Genomic DNA, 26,225 nt, shown 5'->3' on the forward strand with positions numbered 1-26,225 from the left:
CAGCACAGTGAGGCTGTTTTGGTTGATTTTACAAAGCCAGATCATCCAGACTGTTGTCCCCGCAACTACTGGAAAGGCTGCTGCCCTTCTTCAGGAACCACACATTTGTCTGGTCTCTTAACAGATACCCCTCCATTGTTGTTGCACCCACGGTACGGCTGTCTGTATTGCTGAGGGATGCGAGCCTCCTCCCCAACAGCAGGGTCCATGGTTCATGGAGGGGGGGGGGGGGGGGGGGGGGAGAGTATTATGAACTGAAAACAAAGACACTGTATTTGCTATGATCACAAGCATCTCGCAAAAGTGAATGACTGTGGTGGTGGTCCACGCTGGGTCATAAACATTTTCCATATGTACTTACATTCAGCCTGCTCTGACCTCTCACACTCCCTGGCCTGTGGTCACTGACTTGTCATGCCAGCTTGTTAATGTGATACTTTCTAAGAATTCATTCAGCTAAGGAAATCAAATTAAACAACTTGTCCATATAAAGCAATCAATGAATTTATCATGCAGAAGTAATACTTCTGCATACTTGATATTTTTTCTGGAAATTTATCTAAAATCCGTATAGCATGTGCAGTTAGGTAAAAAAGGAATGATGGACAAGGAAAAACGAATGATTGCCAAAAAGGAATATCACCAGTGAACTAGTCCGCAAAGATGAACGAGTTCACGCATCTCTATCATATGCACATCCTGGAAGGTAAATGTTGAACAATGTTGATATTCAGAATTGTCCAGCATCGATAACATCCAACTCCAAGTGACAGCCCTGCTTTTATAACACAACTTCCTGCAGAATCAGCAGGTGGCGTGGGTGTCGGCACATGCACATTCAAGGAATTGTCATATTTTCCTTGAATACACATGTGAAACAGCTGATCATCAAGTTCCAAATAGCTCTGGCTAGTTCCATGTTGTTCCAACAAGCAAAAGTGATTAGCTAGTAAGTTGTGATAAGACATGTCTTTTTGACATCTGCATCATATTTCGCTGAATCAGCTCGAATGCTTCTGCACTTACACATTTCAAGAATCAAGAATTTTATTCACCATAGATCATTTTACAGTGATATTGGCTTCATCATACAGGATGTACTAGTACATACAGAATAATAAAATAAACAAGTGTCAGTACATTATAGAATACATTTCAAGCATGGCAGTGTACCAAATTACACCAGGATAGCTTATAAAAGTTAATACAATAAGCTATACTGTAATCTAATGTAATATACTATTATATTGTTTATTGTATACACTATGTAATTACACATGATTAACCACAGCACACAATAATATGTTTAACTACAGACAACCTTTAAATGATGATATCATTCTCAGGCATCTCAAAGAATTCTTTAATGTCATAGAATGGATGATCTGAAAGCCAGCTGTACCACTTGATTAAAAAAAATATATAATCATAGACTGAACATGCAGTTTATTGGACATTTTGAGTGGGTTAACTTTGTGGGAATTTCCTGTTCTTGCTAATCTTTGGCGCGGTATGTCTAAATTACTCTTAACCCTGGTGTTGTGTTCATGTATTTCCCCTCTGGCAATAAATCCTGAAATATTATTTTTAATGTTGAATACAGACACATAGATGTATAAATTTATAATTGTGAGTATTCTGAGTCTGGAAAAACTTTTTTTTTTTTTTTTTTGTAATTTCAAGATGTTCTTGATGTGAGGGGAGTGCCCCCATATAATCAGACCATGTGAAATATGTGACTGGAATAGCCCAAAGTATGTCACCCTAAGGTACTCTAAGCCCACTACCTCCCTTAGTTTCAAGATAAGGTATGCCACCCGAGATATTTTTTCACATATGTGATTGACATGTTCCTCCCAATAGAGTTTAGAGTCAATGTGAATAGCTGAGAGTTTTACCGACTTATTGCCTACTTCGTTTGATGTTCCCATTAAAAGTTGTTGGGCTTTATCAGGATTGCACAGGAGGTTATTGGCGGCAAACCAGTCCAGGGCCTTATCAAGTGTTTCTTTTGTTATTTTATTCAGATCTGAAATGTTCTGATGTGTGGTAAGTAGTGTTGTATCATCAGAATAACACATGACAGGGTGGGCTATGTTTTTAGGCAAATCATTAATAGCTACAATGAAGAAGAAGGGTCCAAGGATAGACCCTTGTGGTACACCTGTGCTGATTTCCATTATGCAAGAATTTACATTTCTGATTGAAACAAATTGTTTTCGGTTACTTAAATAAGAATTTATCACAGCTAAAGTGCTCCATCTCACCCCATAAAACTCTAGTTTCCCCAGTAGTACGTTAACAGGAATGCAATCAAAAGCTTTGCTTAGGTACAGGCGCTTACGCATTTCAAGGAATGGGAAGCATAAGCTCAAAGGCAGGTTTGTCCTTGAGATATGCACATACAAGGAAAATATAATACATCTTCATCTATACTTCACAAACCACCTTATGGTGTGTTGCAGAGGGTACTTTGTATACCACTGTCACAATTTCAAATGCTTGTCACCACCTCACCTCTGAACTTTGTGGTTACATTGACTGGCTTTATAGCAATAACTATAATTTTGCAGTGAAAATTACCTACCTATTTTGCAATGTATGATAACACTGCTGATAACTGAGTCTTGCACTCTGATAGCAGAATCAGATTGCCAGCCAGCTGTGGAGCTATTGTTGTCCATCGCCGGCCAAGCAAGCAGTCATTGCTATGCATTTTCTTTTCAGATCCTGTACTTTTATGCCCACATGTAACTATAATTTTGTTGTAGGTATTAACCACTCAACAAAGTTATTCAATCTGTGTCTGACAACTTTTTGAGGTAACTTGATGTGAATGTTGTCTTTATTAAAGCATTATATGGCTTTATTTTATGCTACTGTCATTTAATGTGCCACTAAAACATGAGAAGGAGTTCTGTAATCTGTAATGTCTGTAAGAAATTTTGTCAACTGGTTATCAGATTAATTAAATGTATGGAAAATGGTTATAACGTCTTGTGAAAACATTAAAGCCATTTGCAGACTCATAAAATTAAAACACACAAAAGTGTATAATTTTTAAAAGCAGCTATTTTGAGAAATAATAAAATGGAATATGATGAGCAACTGCCTCATACAGATATTCAGAAGTTTAGACAGTACCATCCCAAGCAATTCTTCCACTCTTGAATAGCACATGGGAAATCTTTCCATGTGAGCTCTGGTTTTTCTTATCAGAATTAAAATATTTTCACATTTGAAGGGGAAAGTTGATGATTGAAATTTCATGAAAAGATCTCATCACAAGAAAATGCCTTTTGTTTTAATGATTGTCCCCCAAATCAGTTGTCATATCTGTGACTGTCTCTCTCTCTCTCTGTATCTCTACCTCTAATCTATCTATCTATCTATCTATCTATCTTGTGATAGTGGAAAACTAGCTGCACTTCGTTGAACTTTTTGTGAATTCTATCTGATAAGGATCCCATACCATGCAGTAATACTTCAGAAGAGGATTGACAGACATAGATAAAGCAACCTCTTCAGTATATTTCTTGCACATTCTGAGTGTTCTGCCAATATAACATAGTCTTTGATTTGCGTACTCCACAAAAAATTTTTAATGATGGTTCCAGTTTAAGATATTCATAATTGTAATCTGTCAGTATTTAGTTGAAATATAAGCTTAAAATTTGTGTAATTTATCATGTAACTAAAATCTTTTAGTATGGTACACACTGGAGGACCTTCCACTTTTTATTGTCCAGAATTAACTGTCACTTTTTGCACGATAGAGGTATCTTGTCAAAATCATTTTGTAATTCATTTTCACTGTCTGATTACTAGACTGTGGATAGCAGCATCATCTGCAAATGATCTATGAGTACTGTTCAGATTGTCTCTTACTTGATTTATATAGATTGAGAACACCTGAATAACTACAACACTTCACTGGAGAACTCCAGATATAATTTCTGTTTCACTTGATGACTTCTCATCAGTTACTAACAACTGTGACCTTTCTGACAGGAGGTCATGAACGCAGTTACACAACTGAGGCAGTACTCCATAGAGAGGTAATTTGATTACAAGATAATACAGTAACTGAAAATAACATATACAAAAGGCAGAGACTTCATAAGATACATCTTATCTTTCTGTGGAGAAATAGGCAATGGAAATGCAATAAGAAAATACCATATCATAACATACTGCTTTGAAGGCTGTGTAGTTTGGAGAGTGAAATTATACATATAAGCTCAGCAAAAGCAACTGCTGGAACACGTACACTAAGTAATATGCTTGGCTTTGAGCAAGCGACCAGCCTCAGTGGTATTGAAACATGCATATCTGTGGGGGGGGGGGGGGGGGGGGGGGGGGGGGCACGCATGCAGTAAGTGTCTCAGAATGCTACTTTTACCTTTAGCTCTTTGCTGCTGGGCTTAGGATTTCGTCACTGTTCCAGTGCTTCAAGGTTTATCCTTGACATCAGAGAAATTTAGTTGGATTTTACTTGGGAAGCTGTGTGTATTATGGGAGATTTTAACAGAGAGTGTGTCATTGCAGAGAAATGAGAGGTTTTGTGAGAGGTGATGTGACTCTGGCAAAAGTCAGTTAATTCCTTACAAAACCACTGATAGACTGAAAGAGCAAAATGTTGAGTCGTGTCATGAGTTGCTCAGAAGTTACTATGCCTTCAAGTTTGTTGCACACCCTCTTGGAAAGTTCTTAAATTTTCAGAGGGACATGAGATGGTAGTGACTTGCAACATTTGTTGGAATTGTGGTTGTATTTCAATTTTCTGAAGGGGAGGTTTAAGGTTTTTTTTTCAAAGTTAGCCTTGTCTAGTGACAATGCAATGTTATTATTATTCCATGGCACTCTTGGATTAGATTGTCAGCCTAATAGATAGGAGGAGGAAGTATTCAACTAATAAGATTTGTTAAAATGAAACTAAAATGAAACTGAAGTGCGTAGTTTTGTGTGTCAGACTCTCATACTTTTGAACTCTTATCCTCAGCCTTTTTTATGGTGGTCAGAAGACATTTCTAGAGACTAGCTTTTGAGGGTAAGAACATATTATTACTGTGCTATGCTTCCTGGTCCAGATTAGTCCAAATATTGGGTCACTTTAACAAGGGGAGGCCTGTGTGAGTGAAATGCACTGTCGACTTTTTAAAAATGAAATTCCAATCCATTCTCTTCTGTTCCATGTGATGGTCTATGTGAATGTTGTTCTAATCTGTTCTGTTGCATTCTAGGCCTCCCCCCCCCCCCCTGACCTCCCCCCCCCCCTCTTGATTGGTGTGAATCAAATGTCAGTCCATTCTGTTTCATTCCATTATAGAGTGATCACCATTACCCCTGGGTGGCAATGATGGTCAATTTACAGAGTGACCACCATTACCATTGGAGGAATGATGGTCAGTTTGCTGGGTGAACACCATTACCCCTGAAGGCAATGATGGTTACTCCACAGGTGAGCACTTTACAGAGTGAACACTTCTGATGACACAGTTCTAAAAGCAGGACTAGAACTTGCACAGCACAGTTAATCAAAGATCTCAGAGGAACTGGTTTGTAACTAAATGTTAGCAAAATAAAATCTTATGTAAATTGCAGTAGTTTACAAGAAAATGTATTTTTGCTTGCTACACATTAATTTTTTTTATTTTATTTAATGCACCAAGACAAGTTCCATATTGTAACAAGGAGTCTTCAGATGTCCTGGAATATCTCATGACTTTTAAAACAGTTCACGGAAGTATTTAATATTAAAATGAAGAGGTAGTACTTACAGTAAAATGACTAATTCATTATTTGATAACAATACAATTTTCTCTCATGTGGAAAACCAGTTGAAAGTCTCCATCTGAGAACTTATTAGCAGAAAAAACTCAAAAACCATGCAATAAGACACTACACCCATGAATATAATGTATAATTAAACTCTCATACCTAATTTGGTGTTCATAACTTTAATCATATAGCAGATTTGTGTTTCATTTTAAACATCAATGAATTACTAATAACTCCTGAATGATTGCTTGCAAGAGCATAGAATTTTGGCTTAGAGGGTATTTTTAAATATAAATCTGGAATGAAAATGACAGGTCATCACAGAACATAATTTCTAACACTTCTTCCTCTCTCTACAGAGGTACCAACACTGCCAACACTGGTTAGGCTGTTATCATGTGTTGCCCTGCAGCTGCACCATGATACCAAACAGTCTACCACCAAGTTGACAAGGTCTTTGGCAGAGATGTTAGTTATATATAATGCTAGACTTTTCTCTCATTCATTCAGCCAGTAGGTGCACTGATGTGTGGAGTTGTGTGCATTATATTTTTCTCTGTGTGTGTGTTGAATAGAATCAATTTATGCATTTCAGGTGATGCTAAAGGTACAGAATGCAACATAAACTTTCTTTTAAAGTAATACATGGGTGGAAATACCAAATTGTCTCATATTTTGAAACAATGTAACAACACTCTTTAATTTCATCTTGCCTCCATTAGTACGTTTACTGTTTTCCACTGTTTACAGTGTCTGACAAAAGAAGTTGAGCACCCATAGTGGGAAGGTTAAATGAAATGAAGCTTCACAGATTTGAGGGTATTTGATTACATAACTGAGTCAAATTTACAAATAGCTTAGCAGTATGAGTCCACTTATCAGTATGACATTGACCCTCTGTGGTCAGGATAAGTGCACTAATTCTGTTAGGAAGGGTGTCATGTACTATTGTATCCTCTGCTGAGACAAGCTGGCCACAACTCTTTTAACTGGCTCTTGATATCCTGGATAGTGCCTTTGGGAGAGAGTTGACATTAGAGCTGGACACACAAATGATCTATTGGCACTGGGAGTATCTCAACATCACACAGACTGTTCATAGACACATGCTGTGTGTGGACAAGCATTGTCCTGTTGAAAAATGACACCGTCTTACTGTCTCAGGAGATGAAATACAGAGGATGCAGGATCTCCGTGACATGCTGTTGATCCACCAGTGTTCCGTTAATTACTTCCAGCCATGACCTGAGGTCATAACTGATTTCTTTCTGCACCATGATGTCAGGAGTGACACTACTGTGCCCCTCTGAAAAATTGGATGAGTTGAACATCTCTTCAGGTTGCCACCATTCTTGCTAACAAAGACCCTCTGAGACAGTGCAGAACCATGAGTGATTGCTGAACAGAATGCAGTACCATGCATCAGGAGTCCATGCTTAACACTAATGCCCCCACTCCAAACTCAGCCATCTGTGTTGTGATATTAATGGCAATTCCCTAATCTCACTGCTGCTACTATCTGACCATTGGTGTGAGATGATACAGAATGTTGCAGAGTGTCCATTACCTGTTCTTGGATAGCAGGTGCTGGTGTGAGAGGGTTAGGCTGCACTTGATGTGTATTACTGTGATCCTCCCATGTGGTGTTCAGACATGGTTGGCGGTAATCTTGATGAGTATGCATTTCCTCATGTCCCCATGCAGTTTGGTATCAGGCCTCTGTCACTTCTGCATACCTCATAAATCTGTATATTCCATGATTTGAGATCCATAGTGAGGCTCCTTTCAAACTCCGTCTGGCGCTGGTAATGCCGTCTCATATGAGTGTGCAGCATTTCCATGTGTTTCACAGTGATCACTCAGCACATGATGATGTTCAAGTCTCTTATATATACTACCAGGCCTGGTAACAACACTAAATCTAAATAATACTAATGCTCTCCAGTGAACATTGTATATGTCACATAGAATTGCAGCTCTAATCATTCACATATCTTGAAAAAAGAGACAGCATTGGTCGTATATTTTTTACTATCGCAAAATCGATTTTCTGTCACTGAGTGACCATCTTCAGTGCTGTATTGTATAACTTAAATTAGGATGCACTGTTGTCACTAAGCTTACGGCAATCTATGTGATTGCCGTAAGCTTAGTGACAACAGTGCATCCTAACTTAAGTTATACAATACAGCACTGAAGATGGTCACTCAGTGACAGAAAATCGATTTTGCGATAGAAAAAAATATATGACCAATGCTGTCTCTTTTTTCAAGTATACCTGTTATCTGGTTGTAGTGCACAAGACAACATGGAGTCGCCAATTAATTCACATATCTGCCGAGGGCATGTAGGTGTACTGTGTTACATTGATATCCAACCATGTCTAATGGGCACTATAATTTTTTTTTTTTAATTTCCGTCAGGCAGTCTGTTTAATAGTCAAATTCTTCCACTTGTACTCTGCTGCCACAACCCTAGAAACAGCCAATAAAGTACCCCTAAATGGTTTATAACTATTGCCAAGGATACCCAAATGAAGTGGCTACATGCTATTTACTTTCTGGTACATCTGTGAAGTTTAAAATGTTGTCACATCAACAAAACAGCACAATAACCTCCAAGATAATGGCTGTTCACCACACTTCATGAGTGGGGCAAACAAAACACTATGTAAGTGTGTTGCAGGTAATTTATGAAATAAGTTATGGAAATGCTGGAAATGCTGTGTTTGTATCAGGATGTTCATGTTGTTTTGTCCAATTTGTATATTTTATCCAGTATGTATAATGCATGTTTATGCTCATGACGAGAACAATGGTTTTTGTTTTATAAATTAACCTAAGTCTGAGAGAGGCTTTGCTTCAGTTCATTTTCTGAAGTACCTGGCAGCAATGAATTTTTTAAATATTTCATATTTTCCCAATTTGCCAGAGAGAGAGGCAATACCATGATTAAGACAGTAAATTTGTAAAACTTCCTGGCAGATTAATACTGTGTGCCAGACCTTGACTCAAACTCGGGACCTTTGCCTTTCGCGGGCAAGTGCTCTACTATCTGAGCTACCTAAACACAAATTTGTACTTAAAAGGACTTGGTTCAATTCCCTGTCTTTCAATACAACTTAAGTTTTCCATGGCCAATACTGGGAATGATCTGTTAATTAGGGTATACTGACTTTTCTCCCCCAGCATTCATCTCTCATGATGCTGATCTTGATGGAGTGCTAAACACTTCCTTGCCAACTTGATAATGTGTAGAATATAGTTTACACAATTTATATATACCTTCACAATAAAAATGTCGTGTCACAGAACTGATTCATCTTCTTGATTATTAATTTTACAAATGTTAAATACATCCCAAAGAATGCAATAAGTTTGCTTGTACTTAAGTTGAGTAAAAATTTTCTGTTTCTGACATTTTATGTTAAACTTTTGTATGTATTGATATAAACATTCTCTTCTCTTCTTCTTTTACAGACCTGTACAGTCAAGTCAGATACGAACAAATTATCGTAATGAATTTTCTCATGCTTTGGAGCCTTGGGTGGGGAAAGGTGCTTCTGGTTCACAACAGCAGCAACATTCACAACACCAAGAAACATCAGGAGAAGGTAGTGCAACCATTATGCATGTCTGCTTATGACACAGTATTATCATGTATACGAAAAGCTCAAATTAATATTTCACAAAAGCTTTGAGTACCATTTGCATCTTCTTGAAATAAGGAATATAATACCCACAGCATTTCCTACATCCTCAGATTGATATTACACTATCCGTCTAACCTGTATACAAAAATGGTCCATCCTGACACCAATTCTGGTTCCAGCCTCAGCTAATTATTCATGCCTCACTAACTCCTCCTAATTAATTTATGTGATGGATATTTCTTAAGCTATCTAAGTGAGAGTTACCTGGATTAGTAGTCATGTCATCAGTAAACTCCTTTACAGCTGATTAATTTTTTGGTGTTGGTTTCACAGTTTCAGTCTTCTTAATGATAAAATTTTTTTCCTGGGCCTGTAAATACGTTTATTGTCCACATTTGCAATTTTGACTCTTAAGCCATTTTCAACTGGATGCTGCCATACCACACCCTAATTAAACTTATGTCTAAAAGCATACATGCAACAGCACAGCACAGCTTTTGAAATACATTTTTCTGGTGTTTGGAATCGATGAGTGGAATAAATAAAGAAATGCAGTTAGTGTTAAAGAAAATACTTGCTCAATCAAAAAAAAAAAGAAAATTGATGAAGATTCATGCAATAAGGAGGAGGGAGATATAGAAGTGCATTGTAATGATTTCTAATAGATGCTATTCAGATTATTAAGTTTCAGGTAAGATGATACAGTTCTATTTTTTATGACCACCATTGCCAAAAAATACTGTGTTAAATGTATGATGCAAGACTGTCACATGTGAAGAATCACATTTCAGGTTGATAGGGATATGCAGGATGTACTGAATGGAGAATACATCCAAATTGAAAAACCAAATCATCATAAGAAAGTATAAGTATGACATAAGGGTTTAATGTTCAAGGCAGAATATTTTGTCTTAGAGCACAAACTGAATTCTAATGTTGTGATAACTGAATAGCTACACTGAAGAGCCAAAGAAATTGGTACACCTGCCTAATATTGTGTTGGGCTCCCGAGAGCACGCAGAAGTGTCACAATGTGATGTGGCACGGACTCAACTAATGTCTGAAGTAGTGCTGGAGAGAATTGACACCATGATTCCTGCCGGGCTGTCCCTAAATACATGAGAGTATGAGGGGGTGGCAATATCTTCTAAACAGCATGTTGCAGGCATCACATATATGCTCAATAATGTTCATATCTGGGGAGTTTGGTAGCCAGTGGAAGTGTTTAAAATCAGACGAGTGTTCCTGGAGCCACTCTGTAGCAATTCTGGACATGTTGGGTGTCACATTATCCTGCTGGAATTTCCCAAGTCTGTCAGAATACACAATGGACATGAATGGATGCAGGTGATCAGACAGGATGCTTATGTACATATCACTTCTCAGAGCCATATCTAAACGTATCAGGGGTCCTATATCACTCCAACTGAACATGCCCCACACCATTACAGAGCCTCCACCAGACTGAACAGTCCCCTGTTGACTACAGGGGCCATGGCTTCATGAGGTTGTCTCCACACCCGTACACATCCTTCCACTTGACAGAATTTTAAACAAGACTCATCTGACCAGGCAACATGTTTCCAGTCATCAGTAGTCCAATTTTGATGTTGACAGTCTCAGGTGAGCGAAAGCTTTGTGTCATGCACTCGTCAAGAGTACACGAGTGGGCCTTTGACTCTGAAAGCCCATATCGATGATGTTTCATTGAATTATTCATTGATAGCCTAGCATTAAAATCTGCAGCAATTTGCAGAAGAGTTGCACTTCTGTCATGTTGAATGATTCTCTTAAGTTGTTGTTGGTCCCGTTCTTACAGGATGTTGAAGATTTGATGTTTTAGTGGATTCCTGATATTCACAGTACACTCGTGAAATGATCGTACAGCAGAATCCCCACTTCATCACTACCTCAGAGATGGTGTGTCCCATCACACATGTGTTGACTGTAGTACCACATTCAAACTCGCTTAAATCTTGATAACCTGCAATTGTAGCAGGAGTAACCCATATAACAACTGTGCCAGACACTTGTTGTCGTATACAGGTGTTGCCGACTGCAGTGCTGTATTCTGCCTGTTTACATATCTCTGTATTTGAATACGCTTGCCTATACCGGTTTCTTTGGCGCTTCAGTGTATGAGAGAGATTTGAAAATATTTGACAATTATCTATGAAGTGACAGGAAATTTTGTTTAGTAGGGTGACTCCAAGCATGAGTCTTGTATTGGTTCTCTTTAAACATGGAAATAAAAGTAGGTTGCAGCTATATCTTAAATGAAGACAGCAATGACGGAAGATTAGGAACATAAGATTTAATGATGGAGAACAAGCTTGGTTTGGGAAAGGATATAAAAGGAAATTGGCCTTGCCTTTTTCAAAGACACCACTCCAGTATTGCCTTAAGTGAGTGAGGTAAAACACAGAAGGCCTCTACTTGATGGCCTCATGTAATTTGAACTGCTGTCCTCCCACATGTGAGTCTGATGTCTCATCACTGTGCCGTCTCACATGGTATCTTAAGTCACTGGCACTGATAAAAGTGAGTATTTCACAATGATAAATATTATTTAATTAAAAAGGGACTATGGCCCAGCCCAGATCCACCCTGACCAGAGGATAATTTATGAGGACTCTATACAAGTTCTCAAGATCATTTATTAATGGATAAGTTCTGTTAAATATGGATATATGGCCACAGCATGTTTTACATACCTTTCTTTTAAAATGATGGTTGTTAAACTCATAATGTTGTGTTGAAAAACCCTTCCATTGATATTTGTGCAATTTTCTATGTGACTGACATTTTATATGGATAAATGCATAATATCCTGCACAATGTTCTTTGTATAAAGGTGCTGACTGCGTGGTAGGTACTGTGTTTGTGACTTTAAGATCAGACTTAATGTGTAAAACATTTAAAAATTATGTTTGCAAAATCTGAAGCATAATGTGAAGTACTTATGTTGTTATTGTGTGATTGAAGAGGAATCATAGACTGACCAGTCTTCAGAGAGAAAATTTGTCTCAAATAATTGGTTGCTGAAAGTAAATGTACACCAAAAACGAAAAGTTAAAAAAAAACATTTTTGAGATATCATTAGAGAAATATTGTGACAACAAGCAGGTCCATTTTTCCACACGCCACCCATCTGCTGGGACAGATGAACTAGCACCGAGCAGATGACATGTCAATCAGTGCACGCAACATCACAGAGCACGCATAGCATCAAGCTGTAGTATAACTCCCACTCACCCCTTTGCCAAGCATGGGGTTTTCCCCAAAAAGCCACATGGCAGCAGGCATTATTCTCAGCAGCACTTCCTGCAGAGATGCCTAGCAACACGCACAACTGAACACACTCTGCCAATTTTGTTAGTGATTGCAAAAATAAGTTATTTTGTGTGATATCAGACATTTAGTGGCCTGTTGAGTTCTATGTAGGCCCCTGTATGAATGCACTGGACAAGGATGATATTAGAAATTTATGGACTAGGAATAATTAATAACTGAGTGATCTGATGGAACAATTTTTAATAATTTGTTTGTTAAGGCCAATTAACTACATTGATCTTGAAAACAAAGAGATCATTTACTATAGATGTAGCAAGAAACCATTGTCCAACATGTTACTCCAGAGCATTTTTAATATTTCTCACTTCAGTGGGAGACTTAGCTGTTCCACGCCAGCGTTGATTTCCAAACTAATGAGATTTTCAAGTTACATATTGATTCCTGTACAGTGCCAAAGGTTTGCTTATTCAAAATGAGGCATGCATTATTATTACCAGCATAAAAGTGATCACTGTAAATTGCAATGAGATCCTTTTTTTAAAAAATTGATTTTTTTTTCTATAAATAAGAGGTTCATTCAAATGAAACCTGGTCGGTGCATCTACCTTTGGTTAACACGTAAGGTGGCACCATGTAACTATGGGTATGGTGGCTGGCACCATCTATTCTTAGAGAGAATGACGTGGGTGCACCCTTTTATGTTCCGTAGTGTCAGTGTGGTTTCACACTGAAGAGAAGGTGGTCACATAGGTTATTGTCCACTACTGAACATGCAGGCGAGTAAGCAGGAACAACGAGGAGCGATTCAATTTTTGGTGGTGGAGGGAGTTGGAGGTCATGAAATGTACCGATGGATGTAGGCTGTGTACGATGAGTACCATCTGAGTCATTCAAGTGTGTGGAATGGCGCAAATGATTCCTTGAGGGGCTTGAGTCACTGAAAGATGATGCTCGTCCTGGACAGGCTCATCATGTCATCACATCGGAAATGGTTGTGGAAGTGAGTGCTTTAGTCTTGGACAACTGCAAAATCACTGTGGATGAGATTCATTTGTTACTGGGTATTAGCATGGGCACCACCCACACCATAATGCATCAACCCTTGAACTTACGAAACATCTGTGCACAGTGGGTTCCCCACCATCTGACTGCCGAAAAGCGCAATACTTGAATGGCGCTGTCTTTGAGTCATCTGCAACATTATAATGAGGAGAAATACAACTTTCTGTTGTGTATTGTCACAGGTGACAAAACATGGTGTCACCATTTTGAACCAGAAAGCAAGCATCAGAGCAAGCAGTGGGAACATGCAACTTCACCACCTCCAAAGAAATCAAAGGCTGTGCACACCAAATCTGGTAAGGTCATGATGTCCTTTTTTGACCACAAGGGCCCACTGCTTGTTGAGTTCCTGGAATGGGGAACCGCCATCAATGCCCAGCGTTATCAAGCCTATTTACTGAACCTTAGATGAGCCATCAAGTCTAATCGCCAACACATGTTGTCCAATGGTGTTATCCTCCTGCATGATAATGCCCACCCACATAAGGCCAATGTGGTGAAGACAACATTGCAGCAGTTTCAGTGGGAAATGCTGGACCATCCACCGTACAGTCCCAACCTTTCACTGTGTGACTTTCATGTGTTTGGACATCTAAAACAAGCCATTTGTGGATATCGATTCGCAACAGACGACAAAGTGTGTGACTGGGTCCAGGCCTGGGTTCGACAGTAGCCGACTAGCTTCTTCAAGGATGGAATCGACCGGCTAGTGTTGCTATGGGATAAATGTACCATTTTTGAGGTAATAAAATCATTACCATTACTTTACATTAGTGATCGGGTTTCACTTGAATGCCCCTTATATATTTAGCAAGTGGTTACATGTGAAGTATGTCTTGGGCCATTTTGCTGTGTCTAGTCCTATGTAACGTTTATTTGGAACAGATTAGTTGGTGGAATATACAACCATTGCCACACCAGTAATCTCGCCCATTCCCACACTGGTGATCTCGCCCAAGCCACACACCAGACAGCTTACGAACTTAGCATCATGGGCCAAATCCAGAATGAATCTGAAACTGGCTAACCCCTCTGTTTGAGCTTGGCCCCAGCCAATGGCCAGACCCCCTGCCCCCCGTGCCCTGCCCCCCACCCCCCTGAGATAATGGAGCCAGTGGCTGCGTTTCACACATTCGTGAAACAACTTGTGCAAAACGGCACCACCACTGTGGACATCCTGCCTTCCCCCACCCATCTAGCTCATGGCACAGTCCGCCTGCCGCCTTTCAGTTCTCGGGAACCCTGGCTGTAGTTTGCCTCTGCTGAAAAAATTTTCACAGGCTCTTCAGTGATTAGTTGCACTACCCATATCGCTCTGATGGTCACACAGCTGGAGCCTTTGATCACTGCAGAAGCGTGTGACATCATAATTGCCCCACCCAGATTGCACAAATTGAATGTGCTCAAAACCAATTGATATTGTGGTTGACTTCGTCATCAGAGACGCAGTGCGCACACGCATTATTTTCAACAGAGGTATGCACCAATATGTGACCCTCACAGCTCTTGCAACATCTGTGCTCTCTGGTTGAATCCACGATAATTTCAAATAACCTGCTGCTCATAAATTGGCTCACATGCCTGCCCGCTGTCATCTGTATGGCACTGGCTATGCATGACTACATGAATATTGATGCAACAGCCATAACTGCCAATAGTGTGTTTCAATCACTCAACATCCACTCTGTGATCACCGTAACACAGCACCACGACCTCCTCTCCACAAAGCTGTCTCCACCCGCAATGTCCATTTTGTCATCTGCTACCCCCTCTGGTGCCCCCATGGACAGGACGCAGCTTATGGACCAGATGATTGCGGAGATGAATAAACTCATCTCCTGCCCAGGCATGCATGCATCACTTGAACCCCACACTGTGCCTGACATCACACGGTGACATTCGTGACTACACGGCAAATGATAACAGCCAAACAGTTGCAGGATAAAGATTTATTAAAATCCTTGACCACGGTTTCGGTATATCTAAATATACCTTCATCAGAAGTAAAATACACTAAAATCACGTCCTGCAGTCGAGATGCATAAAACAATCATGCCAAAGGTGTCATCAGTAGTTAAAACATCATGTTTTAACTACTGACAACACCTTTGGCACGATTGTTTTATGTATCTCCACGGAAGGGTGTGATTGTAGTGTATTTTACTTCTGATGAAGGTATATTTAGATATACCAAAACTGTGGTCAAGGATTTTAATAAATCTTTATCCTGCAACTGTTTGGCTGTTATCATTTACCATGAAGAATTTCAACAGTTGCTGTTTTAGCTATGTTTAAAATCTTGACATTCATGACTGGCAAGCACCCACCTTGTGTGTGACACGCACATCCCCAACCCCTGGCCTGCAGCCACTAGCAAGTCTGCCTGCCCAGTCACGCCCCCCACCCTCCAACTAGTAGTGACTGAGATGACCCTGGTTGCATGTGGCTTGTGCTGGTATCATGAGGTATATAGCAACAATGCTACCAACTGATGGGCACCCTGTGCACGGCACCCAAACTCCGACAGCAGCCACCAGCAGGGGTGCCCGGCTGTTCCGAGGTGCTGCGATGTCCCTGCATGTGCGATTGTTGTAGCCTACTCTCCTCAACACCCTACCTCATTGACACTGGCTCAGACCTATCCATCTACACCCACCAGCTACTGCCTGTTGCTTGATGCCGTCCACCCTCACCCCTCACCCCTCACCCCTCACCCCTCACCCCTCACCCCTCACCCCTCACCCCTCACTCCTCACGCCGGCAAATGGCGCACCAATCACCACTTACTGTTCGTACACCTGTTCCATTGACCACCACCTCGGCAGTCATTTTGCATTGACCTTTAGTGTGGCCAACATTACAGACCCCATCCCTGGTGAACAGTTGATTGCCCACTACGGTCTCCTCCTCAACCTGGGAAACTGCCGTATCATCAGCAACACTTTCCATTGCTCCCTACCCCGTGACTGCTGCACCACCACCCATTTTGCCACTAGACACTTATCCTATTATGGCCCCTTTTGCCAACTACCTCTCTGAATTCCTACTCCTCACCCACCATTCCTGCTTCCTCCCCCTCCCCCTCGTGATGTATGTCACAATATGGTGCACTACATTCCAGTGTCTCTGGGCACCTCAGACTTCTGCCATTCTGGCACCTCCCATCTATCAAACAATGGGCTGCGCAAGCCAAAATCAAGGCAGCCATAACTGCAGGGGTGTTACACATCTCAAAAAGCCCCTGGGCTTCTGCCTCCACCTTATCCCCAGGAAGGACAGGACTTGGCATCCATGCGGTGACTTCTGCACCCTCACCATAAGAATGGATCCCAACCATTATCCATTTCCACTATTGTGCAGGTACAGTGACAACCTGTTGAGTGCTACTATGATCAGAAAACTAGACTGTGCAAAAGCTTTTATGAAAATTTCACTCATCCTGAAAGATGTGGGATAGACAGTGATAAACTTGCCTTTCAGTCCATTTGAAAGAGGCTTTATGCCCCTTGGGCTTTGTAATGCTACCCAGACCTGGCAGCATTTCCTTGATAACCTTGGTTTGCTTTGCATACTTGGATGATATCCTCATTAACTCGGATAACTCAGTGGAACACTGTCTCCATCTCCAGGAGGTTTCTCCCACCTCCAAATGACAAGAGTGGCCTGGGAAAGTGTGTTTTTGGTGTCCTGGAAATTGATTTTTTGGGGTATGAAATATCACCTATAGGCTCCATGCACTATGCGAGAAGACTTGCAATATCGCTGAGTTCCCACACCCCAAAATATTTAAGGAACTCCGTAGAATACTTGGGATAGTGAATTTTTACTGACACCACCTAAAGAATGTGGCTAGTTATCCATGGACATGATCTTGCCTCCCTTGTTAGCATACCAAAGTAGGCCACCACTTCTGTGCTCCAATTGCCTCTTTCTTTCTGGTTGACCACTATTTCTCCCATGTCCATATTGAGCTTGATGGATCCCTCCCATCATCAAATGACCACAGGTATATACTCACTGTCAACGACAGGTTCATAGGCTGCTGAAGGCCATACCATTGCCTGACATCATGGCGGATTCAGTGGGTAAGGCTTTCCTAGACATTTGGGACTCACATTTTTGGTGCTCCCACCACATAACAGCAGACGTCTGACAACAGTTCACATCAGACCTATTTAAAATATTAACCGCAACGTGCAGCACACTTGTTCATTTCATGACCAGTTGCCACCCCTCCACAAACAGCATGGTGGAGAGATCCCACAGAACATTTAAAGCTGCCCTCACATTGCATAATACAACTGAGTACTGCCTTACCGCTAGTTCTACTAGGTTTTCCAGTGGCATGCAATGCTGACTTTGGTGCATCATTTGTCAAAACCATCTACGGGCAACAACTCATCATCCCAGGAGACTTCACCAAGCACCATCCATTGCCAACCACCAGCCGAGTTCCAGATTTCGCTCAACAGCTCCATGACCACATGGCATACCTTTCTCTGGTATGCCATGGTGCCACAGTGAGCACGAGTCCTTCACATGTGCACACATGTTATGCTCTGAGTGTATACCAACCAGCCACTCCTGCACCCACATTGCTGAAGAGAGGAGAGAAGATTTTTTCATCCATCTCCACAGTAACTCCCTCTACATACTCTACCGACCATCTAAAACTGGGGTATACATTTTACCTACCCAGCCTGTGCGCATCATCCAGCATCAAGATCGAGCTGCCACCAGGTACTGTAAGTGATACCGTAGCTGCCACTACCAACCCAGCAGCCAATGTGTGGGACTTCAACCTGGATGCTATGCTGCCATCCCTGTCACCAGCTACACTGGCAAAGCTCCCTACACCTGCTGTTGCCCCACCCCAGACACTATATCACCACACTGCCATCCACTGGGTCATGGGATGCCTGCACTATGCATTCATCACTGAGTGATGGGTCACCAACCCCGCAATGCCACAACATACCCACACAACAGCATGTGACCAATGCTTCCGCCAAAGGGTTACAACAGCCTGTGGCACCAGCACGTGATGGTGTGCAAAATGCTACCCGTGCGGGACGCACGGTGCATTACCAGCCTTGTATGATCTGTTTGGACACCAGCAGGCCACTATGTACTCTGCAGCCTATCAGACACTGCCAGCCATCTGCGACACTTCAACGCCACCATCCTCGACTGGCAGTGCGATGTACACCAGATCATCTTCTGGAGGCACCTTGTACAATGCCACCTGCATGCGTTCATCCCCCATCTCAGAGTGCTGATCGACACAGATTGCAGTAATCATGTCCATCAGCCAACCATGACCTACCACAAGAAGGGAACTGTGCAGTGATGTGCAAATCCATTTTCACACAGACCACCTGTCTGCTGTGACAGCCGGCCAAAGTGGCCGAGCGGTTCTAGGAGCTTCAGTCTGGAACCGCGCGACCTCTACGGTCACAGGTTTGAATCCTGCCTTGGGCATAGATGTGTGTGCTGTCCTTAGGTTAGTTAGGTTTAAGTAGTTCTAAGTTCTAGGGGACTGATGACCTCAGATGTTAAGTCCCATAGTGCTCAGAGCCATTTGAACCATTTTTTTCTACTGTGACAGACAGGCTAGCACACAACATCGCAAACTTTGTGTAGCATCAAGCAGTAGTACATCTCATGCTCACCTCTTTACCAAGCATAAAGTTTCCACTAAAAAGCCACTCAACAGCAGGCATTCTACTCAGTGGCCATTCCTGCAGACATGCCTAGCAATGCACACGATGGGACATGCTCTTCTGATTTTTCTTAGTGATTATAAAAATAAGTTTATTCTTGTGATATCAGACATCTAACAGCTTGCTGAGTGATCAATTTAGGTTCAGTCCAGAAGAGAATGAGTGAGTAAGTCAGCTTGGTAACATATAGCAACACAGCTGAACACAGCATTTGCCTATGGAAAGCTGGCAGTAAAGTGCTCTAAGTGATTTCAGGTATTCAGAAAAACATTTGCCAGGGGCCGTAGATTACATGCACAAAGCATCTGATTATCAGAGTTCACTGAAGTGAACTGATGGCGCAAATTGCATTCTAAACCTTGTATCAGTTGGCAAAAAGGTGACACGGTAACATACGTGTGCACCCACTGTGTGAAGTAGGCCACTCTGTGAACGCACTGGACATTGATGATATTAGAAATTTATAGACTAGAAACAATTAAACCAAGTGAATGGATGGACGCTACCTGCTGAACGATATTATTCTGTAAACAATTTTTAGCAATGTTCACACACACCGCCTGTCTGCTGTGACAGACAGGCTAGCACACAACATCGCAAATTGTGTGTAGCATCAACCTGTAGTACATCTCACACTCTCCTCTTTGCCAAGCATGAGGTTCCCACCAAAAAGCAACTCAACAGCAGGCATTCTGCTCAGTGGCCTTTCCTGCTGAGTTTCCTAGGAATGCACACGATGGGACATGCTCACCAGATTTTTCTTAGTGATTATAAAAATAAGTTTATTCTTGTGATATCAGACATTTAATGGCTTGATCCTGAAAACAAAGAAATCAGTTACTATAGACATTGCAAGAAACCATTGTCCGACAAATGTAGCCAGGAGCATTAGTAATATTTTCGTTTTACTGTGAGACTTAGCTGTTCCACACCAGTGTTGATGTCAGAACTAATGGGATTTTTGGATTACATATCATTCCGTATACAGTGACAAACATTTGATTATTCCAAATTAGGTACAGATTATTACTATCAGTGTCAAAGTGACCACTGTAACTTCTCAGTTACATTCCTCCTCCTCCTCCTCCTCCTTCTTCTTCTTCTTCTTCTTCTTCTTCTTCTTCTTCTTTTAGTAAGTTGTTAAATGTGGCATAAGTCCTGAGCTGCTCTGTCTCATCCATTCCTACGTAACATTTATTTGGAGCAGATTAGTTGGTGCAATGTTCAACTGTTCCCACAAGATAATAAAGTGGATCTTACACACAAAAACAATCATTCTTACAACAAAATGCATGAGCCAGCTTGTCAAATAGTTTCCTATCCATCGTATTCTAGATTTTTTCTATTCCTGACCAAAAAAAGTCTTGTAGAGAAAGAATTTTTAATGAATAATGAGGTCACTGTGCTGTAAGTGAATATCATTTTGAGCTGTAAATAAATTTATTTTTTGGTGGAATAAACAAAATGAGTATCTCTGGAATAAATGAACTGAGATCAGTGGAGATTATATTGTGACATCTCCAATTTGCATTTTAGGAACAAAATATTATTTATTATACTTTTTGTCAAATGTATGGTATCAGTATGCCACTATAATTAGCCTGCAACTTCTTTCATTAGTGTGAAACGTCTGTAGCTGCATCTAGAATTAAGAGCTCAGTCTAATTCATTTCTTTCCATTTTCTATGGCTAATATTTGTAACAAATTGCTATGAAGTAAAACATGTTAGTAGGGTACAAATGTTAAATATTTTCTCACTGAAAACATGGTCACATGTTAGTCACTTATATAATTGTATTTTACTTTAATATTACACTACTGGACATTGAAACTGCTACACCAAGAAGAAATGCAGATGATAAACGGGTATTCATTGGACAAATATATTATACTAGAACTGACATGTGATTACATTTTCACGCAATTTGAGTGCTAGATCCTGAGAAATCAGTACCCAGAACAACCATCTCTGGCCGTAATAACAGCCTCGATATGCCTGGGCTTTGAGCTTGGATGGGATGTACAGGTACAGCTGCCCATGCAGCTTCAACATGATACCGCAGTTCATCAAGAGTAGTGACTGGCGTGTTGTGACAAGCCAGTTGCTCAGCCACCATTGACCAAACGTTTTCAATTGGTGAGAGATCTGGAAAATGTGCTGGCCAGGGCAGCAGTAGAACATTTTCTGTATCCAGAAAGGCCCTTACAGGACCTGCAACATGTGGTTGTGCATTATCCTGCTGAAATGTAGGGTTTCGCATGGATCGAATGAAGGGTAGAGCCACATGTCGTAACACATCTGAAATGTAACGTTCACTGTTCAAAGTGCCGTCAATGCGAACAAGAGGTGACCGAGACGTGTAACCAATGGCACCCCATACCATCATGCCGGGTGATACGCCAGTATGGCGATGACGAATACACACTTCCAATGTGCGTTCACTGCGATGACGCCAAACACGGATGCGACCATCATGATGCTGTAAACAGAACCTGGATTCATCCGAAAAAATGACGTTTTGCCATTCGTGCGCCCAGGTTTGTCGTTGAGTACACCATCGCAGGCGCTCCTGTCTGTGATGCAGTGTCAAGGGTAACTGCAACCATGGTCTATGAGCTGATAGTCCATGCTGCTGTAAACGTCATCGAACTGTTCGTGCAGATGGTTGTTGTCTTGCAAACATCCCCATCTGTTGACTCAGGGATCGAGACGTGGCTGCACGATCCATTACAGCCATGCAGATAAGGTGCCTGTCATCTTGACTGCTAGTGATACAAGGGCATTGGGATTCAGCACAGCGTTCCATATTACCCTCCTGAACCCATCGATTCCATATTCTGCTAACAGTCATTGGATCTTGACCAACGCGAGCATCAATGTCGCGATACGATAAACCACAATCTGACCTTTATCAAAGTCAGAAACATGATGATACACATTTCTCCTCCTTCATCATCAGAACAACATTTCACCAGGCAATGCTGGTCAACTGCTGTTTGTGTATGAGAAATCGGTTGGAAACTTCCCTCATGTCAGCACATTGTAGGTGTCGCCACAGGTGCCAACCTTGTGCAAATGCTCTGAAAAGCTAATCATTTGCTTATCACAGCATCTTCTTCATGTTGTTTAAATTTCACATCTGTAGCACATCATCTTCATGGTGTAGCAATTTTAATGGTCAGTAGTGTATTTTACAATAACATTCAATAAACATTGTCCAACCACACAGATATTGTCCATTTCCAATTCATATATTGAGCTGTCAAGCTGAATGTATTTCATTTTGTTGTTAAAACTATTTTCATTATCTGTCAGTATTTTTAATTCACAAAAGAGGAGGCCAATTATTTTTATAGCTGCATACTTATGTGTTCTTGCCAATCCTTGTCGCAATGCTCTGATCTCTTTGCACCAGAATTTCTTCAAAGGAGGTTGTTCTTATACTGTATTCTACATCTACATCTACATATATACTCCACTAGCCACAAAGCGGTGTGTCGCGGAGGGCACAATTCACGCCAAAGTGAGATTTGTAATGCTCTCGTGATGGCTAAATGTACCATTCACAAATCTTGCCGCTCTTCTGTAGACCTTTTCAATCTCTTGAATGAGACCCAACTGGTAAGGGTCCCATACAGACAAACAATACTCTAAGACTAAACAAACTAATGTATTGTAAGCAATTTCCTTTGTTGAAGGACTGCATCGCTTCAGGATTCTACCAATAAACCACAATCTAGAGTTTGCCTCCCGTTACTTGTGTAATCTGATCATTCCATTTGAGATCATTTCAAATAGTCACACCCAGATACTTGACAGCTGTTACCACTTCCAGAGACTGGGCATTTATTTTTTACTTGTACATTAATGGAGATGTTTGCCTTGTTATACACAGTACGTTACACTTACTAATATTGAGAGATAACTGCCAGTCATTACAACTCGCATTTATTTTCTGCAAATTTTCATTGATTTGTTCATAACTTTTGTGTGATAGTACTTTCCTGTAGACTACAGCATCATCAGCAAACAGTCTAATGCTGCTTTCAGTACCATCAACTAAATCATTTATGTAAATCATAAAAAGCAGTGGACCTATTATGCTGCTCTGGGGCACACCTGAAGTTACGCTTGATTCTGTTGAAGTCACCCCATTCAGAACAACATACTGCTCTCTGTCTGCTAGTAAATTTTCTATCGAGCCACGTATGTCATCGGATAGACTGTAAGTGTGTACTTTTTGGAGCAAGCGACAGTGCAGAACTGAGTCGAATGCCTTTTGAAAGTCGAGAAATATGGTATCATCCTGGTAGTTGGCATCTAGAGCCTGTTGTATATCATGCACAAAGAGTGCCAGCTGTGTCTCGTATGACTGCTGTTTCCTAAAACCATGCTGGTGTCTACAAATGAGCTTCTCAGAGTCTAGAAAGGTCATTGTGTCTGAACACAATATATGTTCCATGATTCTACAACAAATCGGTGTCAGTGAAATTGGCCTGTAATTATGTGCCTCCGATTTTCTACCCTTTTTATACACACCCCACTCACCCTCTCTTCTCTCCATCTAGATAATTTTCGTCTCCTCATTCATTTTTCTTTCTTACTGTTCCCTTTTACATTAATTTCATTTACATTTCAGTTTAACTACAATACATTTCCACAGTTCTCTGATATGACAGCTCCATTCTTTTCAAAAAAATTATTAACTTCTTTGATATGATAAAGTCTCATTCTTATTCAGAAGTAATAACTGAGTAAATTATTTTCTGATGTTTGAGCTAGTGTTCCTTTGTCTTGCAGTCTTTCACACAATCACTTACAAGCTATTGGAACTCCTAATAAATGTATTTTTACAGAACATGATATGTAAAACCCTCTATATAGTTTTAGTCAGTTTTCACTGTACACTACCTTCAAATAATGTGCACCATAAATGTTTGTAAATAAATCATAAATAACAGATACTCTAAAGAATTTCTTAAAAGGAGTTAAAATATGTTTTGATAGCTTTTTACAAAATTGAGTATTTATAAGACGTTCCTGTATTCCCATTCATACTTTTTACTTCAAACCAATAATTCTTTTATAAGATGCACTCACAAATTGCAAATACGATATTAGACCAGCTGTCTGGCTTACTACACACGCATGAAAATTTGTGCTGGCTAGGAATTTGAACCTGGATTTCCTGCTTATTGCGAGCAGTCACCTTAACCGCTGCAGCTAGCTGTACATGCCTCATGGACTGCTCCAAACTTCTTTTATAAGATGCACTCACAAATTGCAAATACGATATTAGACCAGCTGTCTGGCTTACTACACACGCATGAAAATTTGTGCTGGCTAGGAATTTGAACCTGGATTTCCTGCTTATTGCGAGCAGTCACCTTAACCGCTGCAGCTAGCTGTACATGCCTCATGGACTGCTCCAAACTTACTCGTCATGGTATCTACATCCCATAGCACTCACACTTCATCTGTTTGATTCCCCGCATAGGGAGAGAAATTGTTTTTCTCATCCATTTGCTTTGCTTTGGCATGAAACACAGATAGAGGAGCATCTTTATTTGATGGTGGCTGTATAGGTCGATGGAAATGTTCTTCAGACATGCATCTGTTAGAATCACAAGAATGGTGTCCAGGCACTATGGGATGTTGATACAATGACGTACGGAGATTTGGATTGTCCAGGAGGCATGCACAGATAGCTGAAGTGGTTAAGGCAGCTGCTCATGATAAGTAGATAAATCTGGGTTTGAGTCCACAGTACAAATTCTGATGTATCTATAGTAAACCAAACAGCTGATATAATATCATATTCACAATGCGTGTCTGAAGGACATTTAAATTCAACTATATAAACACAGCACTAATTATATTTAATACCAATAATTATTCTTTAAAACTTAATAATTTTAAATGATATTGTGTTGAAACACTTTATTTGTTTAATCACATTCACTCATTTTTGTAACAGTCTGATTATATTAATCTTATGAACATATCCTTAATTCTTTTTTAATTTCATTTGTTGCATTTCAGAAAGAGTGAATGAAGAATCGTTGTTGCTTCTTGGGCATTAATATGCATGAATTTCTGTGCAGGAGGTGGAGCTTTGTACGAATCATCACAGCAGCAAGTGCAACAAGGCCAACCCTGTGCTGCAGTGCATGGCCAAGTACAGGGACATGCCCACCCTGTCATGCTTCATCCTCCTCCTTCTCGAAGGCAGCATTCAGCATTGAGGGCTAAGGCACTTGAAGGGGAAGGTCCTTTCTCCAACCACTGTAGGAGTTTTGATACTCAGATAAAAGTAAGCCACATACATATTTTTCTGGTGGTTCTGATATTCAAATATTTTTGTTTCCTGGTTTGCCAAAGAGAATTCCTTGCCTGTTACTGTGAATAAGCAGTCAACAGGTAATGACATTTAGTGGTGTGTATTTAGTTAAAAGTATCATATTATAATATAAATAACGATACAGGATGTTGGATGAATCAGTACCAAATTATTGTGTATACAGTTTTATGTCTTATACTATAGAAAACACACACACACACACACACACACACACACACACACACACACACACACACAAGCACACGGGTGCGCGCGCGCGCGAGCAACATGATACAGTGGTTAAGCAACTGGACTTCCACTGGTGAAACATGGTTCAGATCCCTGTCTGATTCAATGGCCAAACAGGAATT

The 26,225-nt window shown here is 40.6% G+C and overlaps 1 protein-coding gene across 2 annotated transcripts in view; it reads left to right on the forward strand.

The window, feature by feature from the left end:
* LOC126183774 (uncharacterized) overlaps positions 1 to 26,225 on the forward strand; it is a 485,018-nt gene that overhangs the window by 283,028 nt on the left and 175,765 nt on the right. For both annotated transcript variants that reach the window (XM_049926010.1, XM_049926009.1), the window contains 2 exons: positions 9,261 to 9,394; positions 25,619 to 25,827. In XM_049926010.1, coding sequence (XP_049781967.1) covers positions 9,261 to 9,394; positions 25,619 to 25,827 — 343 coding nt within the window. The remainder of the gene's footprint in view (positions 1 to 9,260; positions 9,395 to 25,618; positions 25,828 to 26,225) is intronic.

The sequence above is a fragment of the Schistocerca cancellata genome, chromosome 4 (genome assembly GCF_023864275.1).
Source record: "Schistocerca cancellata isolate TAMUIC-IGC-003103 chromosome 4, iqSchCanc2.1, whole genome shotgun sequence".
Classification (NCBI taxonomy): domain Eukaryota; kingdom Metazoa; phylum Arthropoda; class Insecta; order Orthoptera; family Acrididae; genus Schistocerca; species Schistocerca cancellata.